Genomic DNA, 17,079 nt, shown 5'->3' with positions numbered 1-17,079 from the left:
AAGGGAGAATCGGGGGGGGGAGGGCAGAGGGGGAGGGGAGGGGGTGTTCAAAGGAGGGTCCAACCACCACAGACTACGTGCTGTCTCCAAGAGGGCAACATGGGGCAATGACCCCAAGGTGCAAAAGGGTGTGGGTGTGTGTCACACAATGTTGGGGGAAAAGGTAAGGGACAGGCTGGCTCAATGTGTATGGAAGGTTTGGCACGGGGGTGGGGGGACAGGGTGTGTGGAAACCACCCCCTGGGGAGGGTCTGAAGCCACCAATTCTCAGTGCCCGATCCAAAATGTTAAGGTGGAACGGAAAGGGGGGGAAACGACACCCACAACCTCTTTGGAGCAAGCTTAACAATGGGTTTCTCCTGGCAAGTGCACAAATATGTGGAATCCAAGCCCCCCCCCGTGAAAACAGGCTGATATACAGAATATAAAGCACAATATGTACAACACAGTAAACATTTCCATCCCAAACACAGTCGGCTTTTGTATCAAAGGCTCGGGCGACCTCGAGAAAAGTGGAATAAGGTTTGGGGTGACAAAATATTGCTCGGAATCGTCCTTCTCGCCCCCCCCCTCATTCCTTCACATGCACCCCAAACGCGGACAGTACACATTGCTCCAAATAAGAACGCTGCGGCAGGAAGAAAAACCTACCCCCCCCCCCGTTTTAAAATGATAAAACACCATTTTGGTCTTAAGCAGCTCTGCAAATGTTCGACTTACTCCAGCTTAAAGTAGATTCGGACCCAACCCTGCCGTTAACACAACCTCCAGTGGAGACAAAGGTTGAATTGGCTTTGAATAATTTCCCCCTGGACCGCTGGACTTGTGGGGACACCCCGGATCCAGGAGGGAAGGACGGAGCCCCTGCTTCCCAAATCATTTCCCTCGCATGCTGTGCGATAACAAAGGTGTGATTTACTGATTTTAAGGAATATATGCCTGATCTCAGAGAACATCACAGGCTTAAATTTCAGAAACAGGACAGCGTCCTCATCATGGCTTGAGCTAAAATTAAATTACACAACCCTGGGAACAAGACATGGTTTCTTTGGACATTTTATTCTCTCTGCCCCCCCCTCCTTTTAAACAACATGCATTCAACAAAGTAGGCAACAGCTTCTTCCCAAATGTTGTACAAAACCCAGTTTGCTTAGGAATTGGACAGACCGCCATCACCCTGCTAACAAGCAACGGAAAACTGTTAGCTTCCACCCCCACCCCGCCTTTTAAAAACCCACGAGGAAACAAGATTGGTAAGTCTTCTTAAAAGTGTCGCTGGGACACGGTCTTATGAACACAAAACAAAGTATTTACAGCCTTACAGAAGGGGGGGGGGAGAAAGGAAGTAATTGAACGTATGTCCCGCAGCCCCACCAATATTATTTTCCTTTTCCTGGTGCACTTTAAATCACAGGACCCTCAACACACACACACCCTGCCTGCCCATTGTGCCAACACCATCAATGCTGACGCGAAGCCATGCTGGGTACTCCTGACCACAATTACACACCGCTCTGTTGACCCTTGAATCGCTCACGTGTGGGGCAAGCCTCCCCAAGTTCCATGCAGTGGGAACATAAATCTTAAAGCCTGCGTACAATATCGGTGACCACACCTTTGACCCGCGCGATCCCATAGCATCACAACTTTTATTGTCTCAGGAAATTTTTCCCCCGCTTCCCTTCGACACCTACAAAAATAGCCACCACGTCTTCTCTGTGACAAGTTGCCCAGGCAAAAAAAGCCAAGATGGAGGCTGGGCACGTTCTCCACCCTGTGCAGGTAAAAGGGGAGTGGGGATTGGATTGCACACCTGCCATCTTAACTTTTGGGCACCCCCTGTGGATAGGGGTTCCAGGATCACCTTGTTCCAGCTCAAAGAACTGCCCTCGCGCCCCCAACGCCAGGCGACAGTCCTTCACCCAGGTACCACCCCCCCCAGTGGGGACCGTGCCCACCTCCTACCAACCTGCATTCACATGCCGTCCGTTAAAAAGCTTACACACCACACCCTGCTTGTGCGTTCAGAAGTAAAACAATAACAGGCACATCGAGCACAAGGAAACGGGGGAATCCGCGAGGCACCCAATTTCTGCGGTGATGGAAGAGCGTATTCTCAACAGCCAGGCCGCTAAACAACTGTGAAATCCGACAGATGTTCAAGGGCGAAGCCGAGGTGGAGAGGCGCATGGCTCGGTCTTCCGCAAAAACCACCAATTAAAGCAGCCCAAATTACACTCCGGCTCAGTGACCTCAAGGCAACATTTTTATGAAAGTACCGTGTATCGACTCTTAACAACAACAAAAAAGTAATAATAGCAGCGTGAGAGGTGTGTTTTTTTTTAAGGAAAGAAAAGGGTGCAATTTTGGCTAGGAAAAAAAATATAGCAAAGGAAAAGCACTTTGGAAGAAGAATCAACACCCCCCCACACACACACACACCAAAAACTCACTGGGGTTGTGGGGAAGAAAGTGCCCTAAGCAGCCCATCACCAAAGGGCTCCCTCTAGACACAGTGGCTGTTTGCGCAGGACACAAAGCACGCACCTCCTTGGAGACGTTTCACAGCACAGAACAAGGGCAGAAGGGAGGGGGGCTTCCAGCTGGCCTCAGGTGTGGATGGGGGGGGGGGTCTCCTAACTGACCCTCATCCTGCCACGTTCACATCAAACGCCAGCCCGCCCACGGACGCCAAGCAATTAATTGGCCAGCCAGTCGGATACACACGGTGCCACCACAAAACGTGGGCAGCGGAAGAAGGAAAGGGAAAAAAAAAGGGTCGTTTCCCTTTTCAGTTGCGTGTTTGTGTGATGAGCCAACCTCTCCTGAATGGCACAGACACACCCCTCGTCCCCAGAGAATACTTAGCGTCAACGGAACGTAAACACAAGAGGGCATTTCGGGTGCCAGGCAGCTGACGCCTGCCTGGGCACCCCCATGGCTTCCCTCATCTCTCGAAGCCCCGGAGCCCAGAAACACAACGCCCGGCGCTCGGGGAAGCAGCAGACAAAGTACAACAACCACACAGCCCTCCAGCCAGGCCAAGGCGGCAGACAGACCTTCAGAAAGCAGAACCAGACAGAACCCCAGGCCGGGTCAAGGGTACCGAACCGTCATGCGCTCGGGAGAGAAATCCCAGCACGGCAGAGGCCCAAATGTGCCGCGGGAATAAGGCAAGCAAAGCACTTTGCTTTTTTTTGTTTTGTGATTTTTTTTTTTTTGCATAGTAGTTAAAAACTGCGACCTTCCCCACCCTGTGGTCCTTCTGGCTTTGCCCTGCCGCGGCCTTACCCTCCCAGGCTCTCCCTGGATCGGCCACCCCGGGCGGGCCGCCAAAGAAGGACGTCGGTCTGAAGCCTCTTAAGTCCACCTCCCCCCCCTTCTCGCGGCAGAGGCGCCCATCACCAGGAGCTGGCCTTCCGTCCGAAGCAGGTGGACGTGCCCACGCAGGAACACGGTTGGGCCCAGCCTGGGGCGAAGGCACAGGTAGAACTGCAGTTTTTGTCACATTTGTTGTTGACGGAACAGTACAAAAGTTTTTGTTGTTGTTGTTTTTTTACAGCACCAATCCTGAGATGACGTGGGAGGGCCGGGCCCTCCGGGAACGCCGGCTGAGGACGCTGAAGTCCTGGATCCCTCACGCTGCCAAGTTTTCGACTTTTCCCCAGGTTTTGTGGAAGTTTTTCTGTTCTTTCCCGTCCCGCACCCCACCCATCCCTCCTCCGTGCCCCACGCTCCGGGCGTTCATCAGCTGACCATCGGCTCGACGTCGGCTTCTCGGTCAAAGTCATCCTGAATCTCGTCCGTGTTTCCTGAGTCGCTGCTGGCGAGCGAGCTGGGCGAGGGGGAATTCCTGGAGGAGGGAGGAAAGACAAGGCGGTATCAGATGTCAAACCTCGACCCGCAAAATAAACAAGCAAACAAGTAAGTAAATAAGTAAGTAAATAAATTAAAATAATCAAGGAGAGGAGCAACCTGGAACTAAGGAGAAACTTCCTGACAGTTAGAAGAATTAACCAGTGGAACAACCTGCCTCCAGAAGTGGTGAATGCTCCAACACTGGAAGTTTTTAAGAAGAGACTGGACAGCCATTTGTCTGATATAGGGTTTCCTGTCTGAGCAGGGGGTTGGACTAGATGATCTCCAAGGTCCCTTCCAACTTTATTATTATTATTATATTATTATTATTATTGATCATCGCACAGTCAGCCAGATGTTCAGACTGGATTTGGCATTTTGTCTACCTATCGAGTCCTTACCCAGGACCTGGGATAGGCAGATGTGGATGTTTGATGGTATGACAGATCTCGTCGCAGGATGGAAGCAGTTCCTAGTAAGGCCGCCTTTTGCAATTGACTAATAGCGAATTTGTCAATGCCAATGATGGTGTTCAAGTGGTGCTCCAGTTGTTTTGGGATTGCACCCAAGGCACTTATTATTATTATTATTATTATTATTATTATTATTATTATTATTAAAACACCCTCTGCGGAAAACTGGAGATCAGCCTCTTCCTGCTGCTTTCCCACTCCCGCCGGGGGTCTGGATGCCCCCTCCTCCTGCCCCACCTTTCCGCGGAGCCTTTGATCAGCCGCCGACAGGTCTCCATCTGGACGTCCAGGCCTCGCTTCATGCTGCACATCTCCATGTACTCGTGGAGGTGACGGTTCATGTCGCTCTTCGCGGTGGCCAGTTCCAGCTGTGGATGGGGGGGAGGGAGAAGGACAGGCGGTTAACCCCCTGCCCTCCGTGAGGGCCTTTGCCGAACAGCCCTCGGGCCCCAGCAACCTCAGGGGACTTGGGCTGTGGACAAAGAGCGTCCCTTCGGAAGACAGCGACTAGGTCCTTCGCCCGTTTTGGTGCGCCTGCGACACACCGCACAGCGGGTTTTTTTTGCAGCCGAGGGACACCCCTTGGTTTCACTCCCACCCCCCTGCAGCGGAGAACGCCCGGGAGGGTGGAGAACGGCTCTCCTTCCTTCCCTGCCTCTCCCAGGCCAGTTCATCGCTTCCCTTTACCTCGATCTGTCCTATCGTTTCTTGATATTCTTTGTCTCGGGTTTTGAAGAAAGATTCCGTCTCGTGGATTAAGTTGCCCAAGTTCTCCTCTTGCTGAAAAAGACACACCGAGGGGCAGCCTTAGGAGAGGCGGGGGGGGGCAGGCCACTCCCTGGGGTCGCGGCCTGCCCAGGTCCCACTCCTCTGCTGCCTCTGGGGGCTCCTTTCTATATTCAAGGTGGACAGGGATTATTTATAGGGATTTATAGGTAAGGGTATAGGTGTATGCACGTGTATGTATGTAGCGGGTTTATATGTGCGTTGTGGATGTTAGGGATTTATAGGTAAGGGTGTAGGTGTATGCACGTGGATGTATATAGCGTGTTTATATGTGCGTTGTGGATGTGTACCCTTGAGAGCAGGCAGCAGAATTTCATTTTTAATGTGTGCCCTGTGCCCACAGTAAAAAAAATGACAATAAAGCAGGGGTCTTCAAACTTGGCCCTTTGATGACTTGTGGACTTCAATTCTGGGAGTTGAAGTCCACAAGTCATCAAAGGGCCAAGTTTGAAGACCCCCACAATAAAGGTTATCTTATCATCTTTTATCTTATATCTTATGTCTTATCTTTTGTTGTTGTTGTTAATTGCGAAGTCGTGTCCGACCCATTGCGACCCCATGGACAACGTTCCTCCAGGCCTTCCTATCCTCTACCATCTTCTGGAGTCCATTCAAATTCACACCTACTGCTTCAGTGACTCCATCTAGCCATCTCATTCTCTGTCGTCCCCTTCTTCTCTTGCCCTCCGTCTTTCCCAGCATTAGGCTCTTCTCCAGTGAGTCCTTCCTTCTCAGTCTTATCTTTTATCTTAACTCTTATCTTAATCTTATCCAAGCCTGCACAAAACCTGAACGGCCAGCCCTTCTGAGGGGGGGGGGGGATGACAAGCACCAAGCCTGGCCAGGCTCTCTCTGAACATCACTATACCTTGAGATATAATGAAGCCCAACGGTTTCTGAAAGGTCGCCGAAGCCGTTGTGAGTTTGGTTTGGCACCGACTTAGGACTGAACAGTTAGCTAAGGAAGCAGAACTAAAATGAAAGCGGGCCCTGGGCCTGCGGGTGAAGTGAGGCTAATATTGAAACATTTGACCCGATGGACTGAGCTGTGGTGGGCGCAGTGGTTAGAGTGCAGCACTGGAGGCGGATTCTGCTGACTGCCGGCGGCCAGCAGTTTGGCAGTTCGATTCTCACCGGCTCAGGGTTGACTCGTCCTCCTGAGGTGGATAAAATGAGGACCCAGATTGTTGGGGGGGGGGTCAACAGGCTGACTCTGTAAACCGCTTAGAGAGGGCTGTGAAGTGCTGTGAAGCGGGATATAAGTCTAAGGCAGCGGTTCTCCACCTGTGGGTCGGGACCCCATTTGGGGTCAAATGACCATTTCATGGGGGTCGCCAAACAACGCAGTCCGCCATTTCCCCCCCCTTTTCCTTAGCTGTGCTACTCCCTTTTATTCTATTGGCTTTTGAAAGCCAATAGAATAGACTCTCTTGAATAGAGTCTAATTCTATTGGCTTTCCAAAGCCAATAGGGATTGTCCAGGCTGTCTCTGCCCTGCTGAGCCCGCCAAAAGTCCCATTCTGCAAACGGTGCTGCACCCGTTGAGTAGTCCTCGACTTACGACCGGTTGAGTAGTCCTCGACTTACGACCGGTTGGGGGGGGGGGTCGCGGCATTAAAAAGTTTGGGAACCACTGCTCTAAGGGCTACTACTGCTGCTATTAATAGCAGTTCATCCACGGAAAGTGGGCCCTGCATAAGAGCGGCTGAGTCGAGTCCAGGGCTTGGAAGGCGGACGCTGTCATGGGGGGGGGGGGAGAGACGTGAGCTGCCCCCCCCCTCACCTCTCCTGGGAGCTCCACGGTGGGGTTGCAGTTGGTAAAGTCCTCCCACAGGAGCAGAGTGTCCTCGTTTTCCTCCCAAGTCAAGCTGTCACAGTCGTCATCAAAGTCAAAGGTCTCCCGCCTGCTTGGAGAGACAAGACCTTACGTTTGGTTTTCCGGCTTCAGAGGAAGCCCCGAGGACCGGCCAGCCCTAGCGGAGACGGGGCCCGTTGGGCCGAGCGCTTTCCCAGCCTCCCTCCCTCCCTCCCGCCCCTCTCGCCTTCCGTCGCTCCACAGGCCAGCCCTGCTTCAAGAACGTAGCCCTCCAGGGGGCGCTCTGCGCTAAGCAACCGTCCTGCCTTCTCGGCTCCCGTGTGCCTGAATCAATGGGCAGCCTGTCCGTCTCCCCCCCCCAACAGCCCAAAGGAACAGTGCCTGGTCTGGGTTTGCTATTTTAGCCTTCCTTCCTTCCTTCCTTCCTTCCTTCCTTCCTTCCTTCCTTCCTTCCTTCCTTCGTCTCTTTCCTTCCTTCCTCCGTCTCCTTCCTTCCTTCCTCCATCTCCTTCCTTCCTTCCTCCATCTCCTTCCTTCCTTCGTCTCCTTCCTCCATCTCCTTCCTTCCTTCCTCCCTTCATCACCTTCCTTCCTCCATCTCCTTCCTTCCTTCCTTCCTCCATCTCCTTCCTTCCTTCCTCCATCTCCTTCCTTCCTCCATCTCCTTCCTTCCTTCCTCCCTTCATCACCTTCCTTCCTCCATCTCCTTCCTTCCTTCCTTTCCTTCCTGTCTCCTTCCTTCCTTCCTCCATCTCCTTCCTTCCTTTTCCTTCCTGTCTCCTTCCTTCCTTCGTCTCCTTCCTTCCTTCCTCCATCTCCTTCCTTCCTTTTCCTTCCTCCGTCTCCTTCCTGTCTCCTCCCTCCCTCCCCCTTGATATTCCTTCTTCCTTCCTTCTCCTAGTTTCCCCCTCCCTCCCTCCGTCTATTCCTTCTACTTTCCCCCTCCCCTCTCCCTCCCTCCCCCTCTATATTCCTTTCTTCCTCCTCCCACTCACTCCCTCGCTGAAGCCCTCCTGAGACAGAGGGATGCACTCCCCCTCCTCACTTTCTCTGGGAGAGAGGCCTGCCTTCTGAGCTAACTGCCTTCCCAGCAGCCCAGGCTGTGCAGCCGAGGGCAGCCTGAACCTTAGGACAAAGAGTGTGTGGAGGGGTGCCTGGGGGAGCCCGGGGGGCCTTTTCCCCACTGGGCCAGGCTGCTCAAAGCTTCTCAACTCTGCCCCCTTGCAGGAAGGCCAAAGCCCACCCTCTGCACACTGAGCTGGCCTTAGAGCAGTGTTTCTCAACCTTGACCATTTTAAGGCATGTGGACTTCAACTCCCAGAATTCCACAGCCAGCGATGCTGGCTGTGGAATTCTGGGAGTTGAAGTCCACATGCCTTAAAATGGTCAAGGTTGAGAAACACTGCCTTAAAACCTCAGCGCTCTTTGACTTGGGAAGAGGAACAAGATGGCCTCTCCCCGATCAGGGCCAGTCTGGGGCTTCCCGGGAAACGCCCCCCCCCCCCGTTTATCGGGCCGGAGACCCCCTGCTTCCGGAAGCAAAGCCTAACGGGAGCAGCCTGGGCAGAGACCCCCGCTGAGGGACTCACAAGTGATTGAACATCCTCTTCATTTCATCGGTGATGTTCAGAGAGCAGCTGACCTCCTCCTCCGCGAAGCGGGCGTTGTCCGTGTCCTGCTCGGCCACGTCTTCTTCCGACGTGAACCGGCGCTCCTTCTTCTTGGAGGCCACCTTAACCGGAGAGAAGGACCGTCACTACCAGGCCAGGCCGGGCCGCTGCCCCGCCAGAAGAGCAGGGAAGAGAGAGGACGAGCGCTCTGCAGGGGAAGAAAGCTCCCCAGCTCCCCACACACAAGCCACGGGAGAGGTGTTAAGTCACAGGCCACGAGGAGGGGTGCAGCAGAAGCAAGCCACGGGCGGCCTCGGCCAGCCATGCGCAGGCCCAAAGAGAGAGAGGGGGAGAAACGCTGAAGCAGCTGGAGGCACTCAGGGCGGGAAGCTGCAGAGCAAGAGGGTCTGGCAGGAGGCGTCTTCTGGGCTTCTAGGGGAGAAGCCCACCGCACGGCCCAGAGCTAAATCAGGCCAGGAAAAGGGGCTACACAGAATGGAAGTCAGAGGAGGAAAAAGACCGAAAAACGCACACACACACACACACTCAGGGGTTAGTTTCAGGCACCAGAAAATGAAAAGGAGACTCATTCACAACCGTCCAACACCAAGCAAGGGGGCCTGAGTGCCATTTGGGGACTGCCTCCAGCTCCCCAGGGCCTCGGGATGCCCTTATTCCCCGCCTGGGTGTCCGGGGGCCATCGGGGGCTGCTGCTGGTGGGACTCGGCCTCGAAACCAGCGAGGGGCTCGGGGCAGCCACTCCTGGCTCGTAGGCTTCCCTCGAAGGCAGCCAACTGCTTGGTTTAATCCCACGCCCACCCCTGGCCAGGAGCTAGAACAGGGGTAGGCAACCTTGGCCCCCTCATGACTGGTGGACTTCAACTCCCAGAATTCCTGAGCCAGCATGTGGGAACTATGGCCCCTTCATGACTGGTGGACTTCAACTCCCAGAATTCCTGAGCCAGCATGGGGGAACTATGGCCCCTTCATGACTGGTGGACTTCAACTCCCAGAATTCCTCAGCCAGCCTGGCTCAGCTTGGAAACTTCTCCCTTTCCCCTCAGCATGGCTGGCTCAGGAATTCTGGGAGTTGAAGTCTACGAGTCATGAAGGGGGCCATAGTTCCCCCATGCTGGCTGAGGGATTCTGGGAGTTGAAGTCCACGAGTCATAAAAGAGCCAAGGTGGCCTCCCCCTGGTCTAGAGAAACAGGCAGATTCTCCAAGTGGGACTTCCTGACAACTACACGTCTCCTCCTGGGAGTCTGGGACTTTTGAACCCGGCCAGGAGGAGGGAAGGAGGGGAGAGTGGGGCCAGGGAGGTCACCAGCCGCCTCCCCCAGCTCCACTCCTGCTTCCTCCTCCTCCTCCTCCTCCTCTCCTGCCTAAACGACACAGCCATCTTCTCCTCCTGCGCAGGGCCGGGCCAACCGAATCACCTGGAATATCTTGGAAACGTCTTCCGAGTTGCGCTGCTGTGCTACATCGCACAGCTTGGCTGTGATATCGATACGCCGGCAGATGTCCATGTCCACTTTCATGGCTTTCTCTTGGATCTTTGAGTCCAGATCGGTCATGGGCTGCGGGGAAGGACAGCAGGGGGGGGGTTACAAACCTGGGAAGAGCAGAGAGACTGGGAAGGACCGCTCTCCACGGATCAGGCCGGCCTTTGCACAGAGGCTGCCCCTTTTCCGAGCACCACCAAGGCCCCACTTAGGGAAGGCGCTCCCCTCGAAGGGAGGGAGCTGTTGGGGGCTTTCCCAGGGTGGTGGTGGTGATGGTGGTGGTGGTGTGTGTGTGTGTGTGTGTGTGTGTGTGTGTGTGTGTGTGTGTGTGTGTGTAGACCTTTACAATGGGGTACAGGGACTATCTGAAACACAAAGTCCACCTAGGACTCAGGGGTAGGCCACCTTGGCTCTTTTATGACTCGTGGCTCAGCTGGGAAACCTCTCCCTTTCCCTCAGCGTGGCTGGCTCAGGAATTCTGGGAGTTGAAGTCCACGAGTCATAAAAGAGCCAAGGTGGCCTACCCCTGGCCTAGGCCTGTATTTCTCACCCTTGGCCACTCAGAGATGGGTGGACTTCAACTCCCAGAATCCCTGAGCCAGCCTGGCTGAGCTTGGAAACCTCTCCCTTTCCCCTCAGCATGGCTGGCTCAGGAATTCTGGGAGTTGAGTTCCACGAGTCATGAGGGGACCAAGTTTGAAGACCCCTGCTCTAAATGGGCTTTATTGTAGACCTAATGGCTGCACAGACTAGGCCAGGAGTCGGCAACCTTGGCTCTTTTATGACTCATGGACTTCAACTCCCAGAATTCCTGAGCCAACATGGCTCAGCTTGGACACCTCTCCCTTTCCCCTTGGCGTGGCTGGCTCAGGAATTCTGGGAGTTGAAATCCACGAGTCATAAAAGCGCCAAGGTTGCCTACCCCTGGCCTAGACCAACGTGATGACCTCCTTATATGGCCATTGGATTCCCCTAGATCAGAGGTAGGCAACCTTGGCTCTTTTGTAACTCGTGGACTTCAACTCCCAGAATTCCTGAGCCAGCCTGGCTCAGCTTGGAAACCTCTCCCTTTCCCCTCAGAATGGCTGGCTCAGGAATTCTGGGAGTTGAAGTCCACCAGTCATAAAAGAGCCCAGGTTGCCTATCCTTGGCCTAGGAAACTCAGCAGCCTGCTGGGAAAGAAAAAAGCTTGCCTTGAGCTAGCTATCTCAACCCAAAAGGTGCTTTTCCACTTCGTTGGGTTTTTTTTTTCTCCCCTTGAAAACGTTTTGCTTCTCATCCAAGAAGCTTCTTCAGTTCTTCAGAAGCTCCTTGGATGAGAAGCAAAATATTTTCAAGGGGAAAACATCAAACAATCAGGAAAGTCCAGTTGCCTTTTAGAAAAGCTCCTTTGGGACCACTGGGACCTGGATGATGGAGAAGCTCCATCGGCATCTCAGTGTTAGCAACCGGCCCTCAATGAGGTTCTTGTCCTCCACTCTCGTGAGAAAGAGGATGAAAAGTCTTGGAATCTAAAGCCAACAAACGAAGTGTGTGGGGTGGGGGGGACCCACTTCAGCACACAAAGAAGGAAAGCTGACATTTTGCCTCGGGCGATAAAGGAGTCTCACCTTTGCTATCTGGCCAGCTGTGTACCCGATTTTCAAAAAGACCAGCGGAAGACAGACAAAGCAACTAAGGCAGTGGTTCTCCACCTGTGGGTCGGGACCCATTTGGGGTCGAATGACCATTTCACGGGGGTCGCCAAACAACGCAGTCCGCCATTTTTCCCCCCTTTTCCTTAGCTGTGCTCCTAACTTTTATTCTATTGGCTTTTGAAAGCCAATAGAGTAGACTCTCTTGAGTAGAGTCTAATTCTATTGGCTTTCAAAAGCCAATAGGGATTGTCCAGGCTGTCTCTGCCCTGCTGAGCCCGCCAAAAGTCCCATTCTGCAAACGGTGCTGCACCAGTTGAGTAGTCCTCGACTTACGACCGGTTGAGTAGTCCTTGACTTACGACCGGTTGGGGGTCGCAGCATTAAAAAGGTTAAGAACCACTGAACTAAGGTTTTCAAAAACAGAAGCCCATACTTGAAACCATCCAGGATAGTTTTCTGAGTTCCTGGTTTTTTTAGGGGGGGGGGAGCACACTGAGCTAAGAACGAGAAGGGCTTCCCAGTCCCCAAACATGGCTCCCCTAAAACAAAGGGGAAAGTCACGACACCCCCCCAAAAGAAACTCCAGCCAAACACGCTCGTAACCCCTGAACGTGGGAAAGGGGAACGTCGTCTCTGTATCTGAATGTCCCCCAATTAGTCCCTGCAGGGACAGCGCGGGAAGCAGGCGGTCACCTGAGTGCAGGGGAGGAGAGCAAATCAGCCTTGTGAGGGGTGCCCCCTGCCTTTGGAGTCTCATGCGGAGGGGGGGGCTTCTGAGAGGCTGCTGCTTGGGCCCAGCACTGGCTGCCAGCCGCTGGGGGGGGGGGAGAGATCGGGGTGCTGGGGGGGGGGCAGCAAGTTAATGCATTGACACCAATCGGAGGGGAAGCAGGAGGAGGAGGAGGAGCGGGCTGGTCTGATGCATTGGGGGGGTCATACCAGGCGGGCAAATCTAACTACAAGCAGCCCTCAGCCAGCGGGTCTCTGTCTGTCCTTCGGTGGCTTCGTGAGAATGACGGCCGCCTGGGGTACTTACGTCGCTCATCAGGCCCTTGAAGACCACCAGCTCGGCTTTCAGCCTCCCGATTTTCTCATTCAGCTCCTCCTGGAGAGCTTCAGCTTCGTGGGCTTCCTAATGGGAGGAAGGAGAAACCCCCATGGGAGACCCCAACGGCAGGAAGGAGACCCCCAACGGTCAGGCGGAAGACTAATCTTGGCCCCACTGAACCCCCAGGCTTACTTGAGGCAGAGTGCAAATTTCTCCCCGATTCACTCAATCGGGTCCCAATTTTTTTTGGGGGGGGGGGGGTGCCAGCACCCATGAATTTCTCCCTTATTTTCCAGAGGGCGGCCCACCTTCCTGCCCGTCTTTGCAGAGCAAGAGACCTGTTTCCAATCTGCAATGGGTCAGCCCCAGTTTGTCCCACTCTGGGATTCCTTACTGCAGAGAGGAAGGACTAGCCCAACTAGGGCAGCAATATTACCTATTTTTCAAACCTGCCAGCCCGTGCAGGCGGGCCTGAGGCTGCTCTCCTTTCAACGAGGAAGAACCATCCAGAAGAGCAGGGGTCTCCACCCTTGTCCACTTTTAAGACTTCAACTCCCAGCAAGGCTGGCTGGGGAATTCTGGGAGTTGAAGTCCACAAGTCTTAAAAGCTGCCAAGTTTGGAGACCCCTTGCAGAAGAGGTCTGGTCAGAGCCAGGAAGGCACGGCTGATTGGCTCCCCGATGCCCCAAGGGAGGCCTAGCACAGTGGTTCTTAACCTGGGCAATATGGCCCCCTGGGGGGTGATTTCATTTTTCAGGGGGGCGATGGAGCGAAAAGTTTTGGGGACACTTTTGAGACTTTTTCGTGCAGTGAATGGCTGTATATCTGTCGTACAAAAACATCAGATCGCTCGCTCTTAGTGGATTGAATTGTGTTTTCCAATGTTCCTCCAGCTAGCTTCAGGACAGAACGCCGTACGTATGTGAAGACAGCATCGTTATCGTCATGCGTGTTTGCAGCAGCCTCTACCCATACAGTGGCGTGCATTGGCCAGGAATATGGGAGATAGGGGGAAAAAGACTGGAAATAAATTATTTGCATCGATAGGTCTGATGACAATTTTAAAGTAAAAACAAAAAAAGGGTTTGGATAAATGGAAGAATTATTTCCCATATGTTGTGATGATAGTTGATGTGGGGGGGGGGGCAGGCGATGCTGAAACTTCCTCATTGGGCTCAAGGGGACCACAGATTGTTGGGGGCAATGTAAAATATATATATATATACATTGCTTACTGGTGTACACCGCTTAGAGAGTGCTCGCACTTAAAGCGGTTATATAAGTCTCATAAATAAATAAATAAGGGGGCGAATTCGTTCAAAAAGGTAAGAACCACTGGACTAAATGACCTGGGATTCCCTATCCAGGGCGGCTCCGCTGATTTTCTTATTCAGGCTTCAGCGGCAGAGATTTGGTGTACTGCGGGCAAACATCCAGGGCTCCAGTCCCGACGATCAGCAAAACCAACAAGTTACCCCCTTGACGGGAGAAAGTCTCACCTCTTGCAGCGTCTCCACCATCTCGACTCCAACCGCATCCGCTTGGCCACTTCCTCCTCCCACCTGAAAAGAGAAGCAACAAGCCAACATGAGGAGACGTGGCCTGCCCCACTTTTCAGTAGGGCCCCGAACGTAGATTCCAGGGCTTCACAGCTACCTGAATCCACCCAGGTTTTTTTCAGGCGCCGTTCTTTCCTCTCGCTAGCTCAAAAATCAAACTCGCGCCTTCTGGGGAGGCGGGAGGCAAGAGGCTCCATGCTGAAACTTGCTTCACTTCTAAGGGCCGGTTTTTCCTTTCATGGAGAGGAATATTCGGCCGGGTTCCTGTTTTGCCTTCAAATTAAAAAACCAAAATGCTCCGTGAAGTTGGTCAGAAAGTAAGTCAGCCAACGGCTTTCGTTGCAGCAAACCGTGTCAACCCCAAAACATGTCAAGGGGATTATTCCAACCCCCCTGCCCCCCCATCCTTTTAAACAAGGGGTCTTCAAACTCGGGCCTTTTACGACTTTGGACTTCAATTCCCAGAATTCCTCAGCTGAGGAATTATGGGAGGTTGAAGTCCACAAGTCGTAAAAGGGCCGAGTTTGAAGACCCCCCCCCGGTTTCAAACGAAAAAAGCCTGCCAACTGCTGTAGACATTCCTCGTCTACGTGATCAGGGTTGCCATGAAGCCTCAACGGGTTTAGCTGCATTTGGAATCCCATGAAAGGAAATAGGGAGACTGTGTTGTTTTTGTGCGCCCCAAAATCCTTCCCAGGTGCCTCTGAATATGCTGGTGGAGCCTCTCTCTAATCTCTCTCTCTCTCTCTCTCTCTCTCTCTCTCTCTCTCTCTCTTCTCTCTCTCTCTCTCTCACCCACACACACAAACACACAAACACACACACACACACAACACACACGATGCCCACTGCAAAACAGAGAGCCGGGTCCATTTTTACATCTCCTTATACCCTTAATAAGCATCTGCTTGCTTGAGCAGCAAGTGGTCAGGAAAAATATTTTCGAGCTTTGCTCCTCACCGCTGGCTGTTTATGAGGTCCGGCTAAACTCCTGGCCTTGCAATTGTTTTTAGCCCAGACGATTCGAGACTTCTTCGAGAGTCAGCCAGATGGTGATGCATGTGGCCAGGCGTGCGGCCATGACGCCTTTTCCAGTCTTCTCCTGCCCTTCGACCGGGAGGCCAGCGGATCAGGATAGAATCGAGCCACAGGCACGGCCACCAAATGCCCCAGTCCAGCCTCCCCAGCGGTCCATCCTTCTTGAGAACCGCGTCCCGAGGAGGAGCTAGCGGCAAGGATGCTTGGCAAACATCGCAAGGTTTTACACGGCTCGGGTCCCAGCCAGTTAACTCACTGGCTGTCCCGAGGGAAGAAGCCGCAATCGTCCCCGTTGCCCTCGCTTAAGGATGCGTGCTTAAGGATGGTGCGAGGAAGATGGGGACGAAAGGGAGGGGGGCGGGTGCTTTACCATCTGGTATGAGGCCAGGCCCGTATTATTTATAGCCTTTCGACAGAGCCCGGCCAGCTTTGAACAGAGGCCAAAACGCTGCATTTTGCTAATGGAAAAAGCAGGGCTTCCATCAGGTTATTAAAAGGAAAAAAGAAAGACAAAAAGAAAGAAAGAAAGACAAAGAAAGAAAGCAAAGAAAGACAAGAAAGAAAGAACAAAGCAAGAAAGAACAAGAAAAAGAAAGAGAAGAAAGAAAGAAAGAAAGAAAGCCAGCAGAAGAAAGAAGGAGGAAGGGACGGGAAAGGAAAGAGGAAGGAGGAAAGGGAAAAAGAAAGGAAGGAGCGGAGGGAAGGAAGGAAGCAAGGAAAGAAAAAGAAAGAAAGAAAGAAGAAAGAAAAGAAAGATAAGAAAGGCGGAAGGAAGGAAGGAGGAAGGAAGGCAGAAAGAAAAAAGAAAGAAAAGAAAGAAAAAGAAAAAAGGAAAGAAAGAAAGATAAGGAAGGAAGGGAAAGGAAAGAAGGAAGGAGGGAAAGGGAAAAAAGAAAGGGAGGGAGGGAGGAAGAAAGGAAGAAAGGAAAGAAAAGGAAGGAGGAAGAAGAAGAAAAAGAAAGAGAATGAAAGAAAGAAAGAAAGAAAGAAAGAAAGAGAAGAAAGAAAAGAAGAAAGAAAGAAAGAAAGAAAAAATAAGAAAGAAAGAAGAGACACTATCTCACTGGATGCTTTCTCCCTTCCACAATGAATTCCACACAGTGTGCATTTACCCAGAACCACCTTTGCAAAGGGCCAGCCATCAAGAGCCCCTCTCCCCCCACACACACACTGCCTCCCAAAGCCTTGGAGCTGCTATCAAGTGGGGGGGGCTCCCCGGATCCCCTTTCTCCAAGGGCCCCTCTGCCCCTCAGCGCTGCAAGACTCGACTGCAGCGCGAAGTCAGGGATGTTGGGCTTGGCGGCCATCCCACCCGGCATCCCACCCGTGGCGCTGCTGCTGGAGATGCTGATGGCCAGCAGCAGAGGAGAGAGAGAGAGAGAGAGGGGAGAGAAGGAGGAGAGAGAGGGGGAAGAGAGGAGAGAGAGAGAGAGAAGAGAGAGAGAAGAGAGAGAGGGGAGAGAGAGGGAGAGAGGGGGGAGAGCGGAGAGCGAGGGGGGAGAGAGAGAGAAGAGAGATGAGAGGGGGGAGAGAGAGGGAGAGAGAGGAGAGAGGGGAGAGAGAAGAGAGAGAGACCAGAGAGAGAGAGAGAGGGGGGAGAAGCCCTCCCTGGAGGGGGGAGCGGGACCTGAGAGAGAGAGAAGAGCGAGAGAGGGACGAGAGAGAGAGGGGGGGCGAGAGAGAGAGAGAGAGAGAGAGAGAGAAGAGAGAGAGAACGAGAGAGAGGGGAGAGGAGAGAGGGGGAGAGAGGG

General features: G+C 53.1%; 1 protein-coding gene across 1 annotated transcript in view; it reads right to left on the bottom strand.

The window, feature by feature from the left end:
* Positions 1-3,208: 3,208 nt before the first annotated feature.
* The window catches only part of IFFO2 (intermediate filament family orphan 2), a 35,822-nt gene continuing 21,951 nt past the window's right edge, over positions 3,209-17,079 (bottom strand). Inside the window, 9 exon segments of the mRNA XM_039355055.1 lie at positions 3,209-3,853; positions 4,569-4,699; positions 5,019-5,111; positions 6,901-7,021; positions 8,523-8,665; positions 9,981-10,121; positions 12,720-12,815; positions 14,231-14,251; positions 14,254-14,293. Coding sequence (XP_039210989.1) covers positions 3,748-3,853; positions 4,569-4,699; positions 5,019-5,111; positions 6,901-7,021; positions 8,523-8,665; positions 9,981-10,121; positions 12,720-12,815; positions 14,231-14,251; positions 14,254-14,293 — 892 coding nt within the window. The 3' untranslated portion in view covers positions 3,209-3,747.

This window comes from Crotalus tigris, unplaced genomic scaffold (genome assembly GCF_016545835.1).
Source record: "Crotalus tigris isolate CLP2741 ecotype Arizona unplaced genomic scaffold, ASM1654583v1 scf7180000018590.67127310178:1205815, whole genome shotgun sequence".
NCBI classification, from domain to species: Eukaryota; Metazoa; Chordata; class Lepidosauria; order Squamata; family Viperidae; genus Crotalus; species Crotalus tigris.
This window is presented reverse-complemented; position numbering and strand designations above follow the sequence as displayed.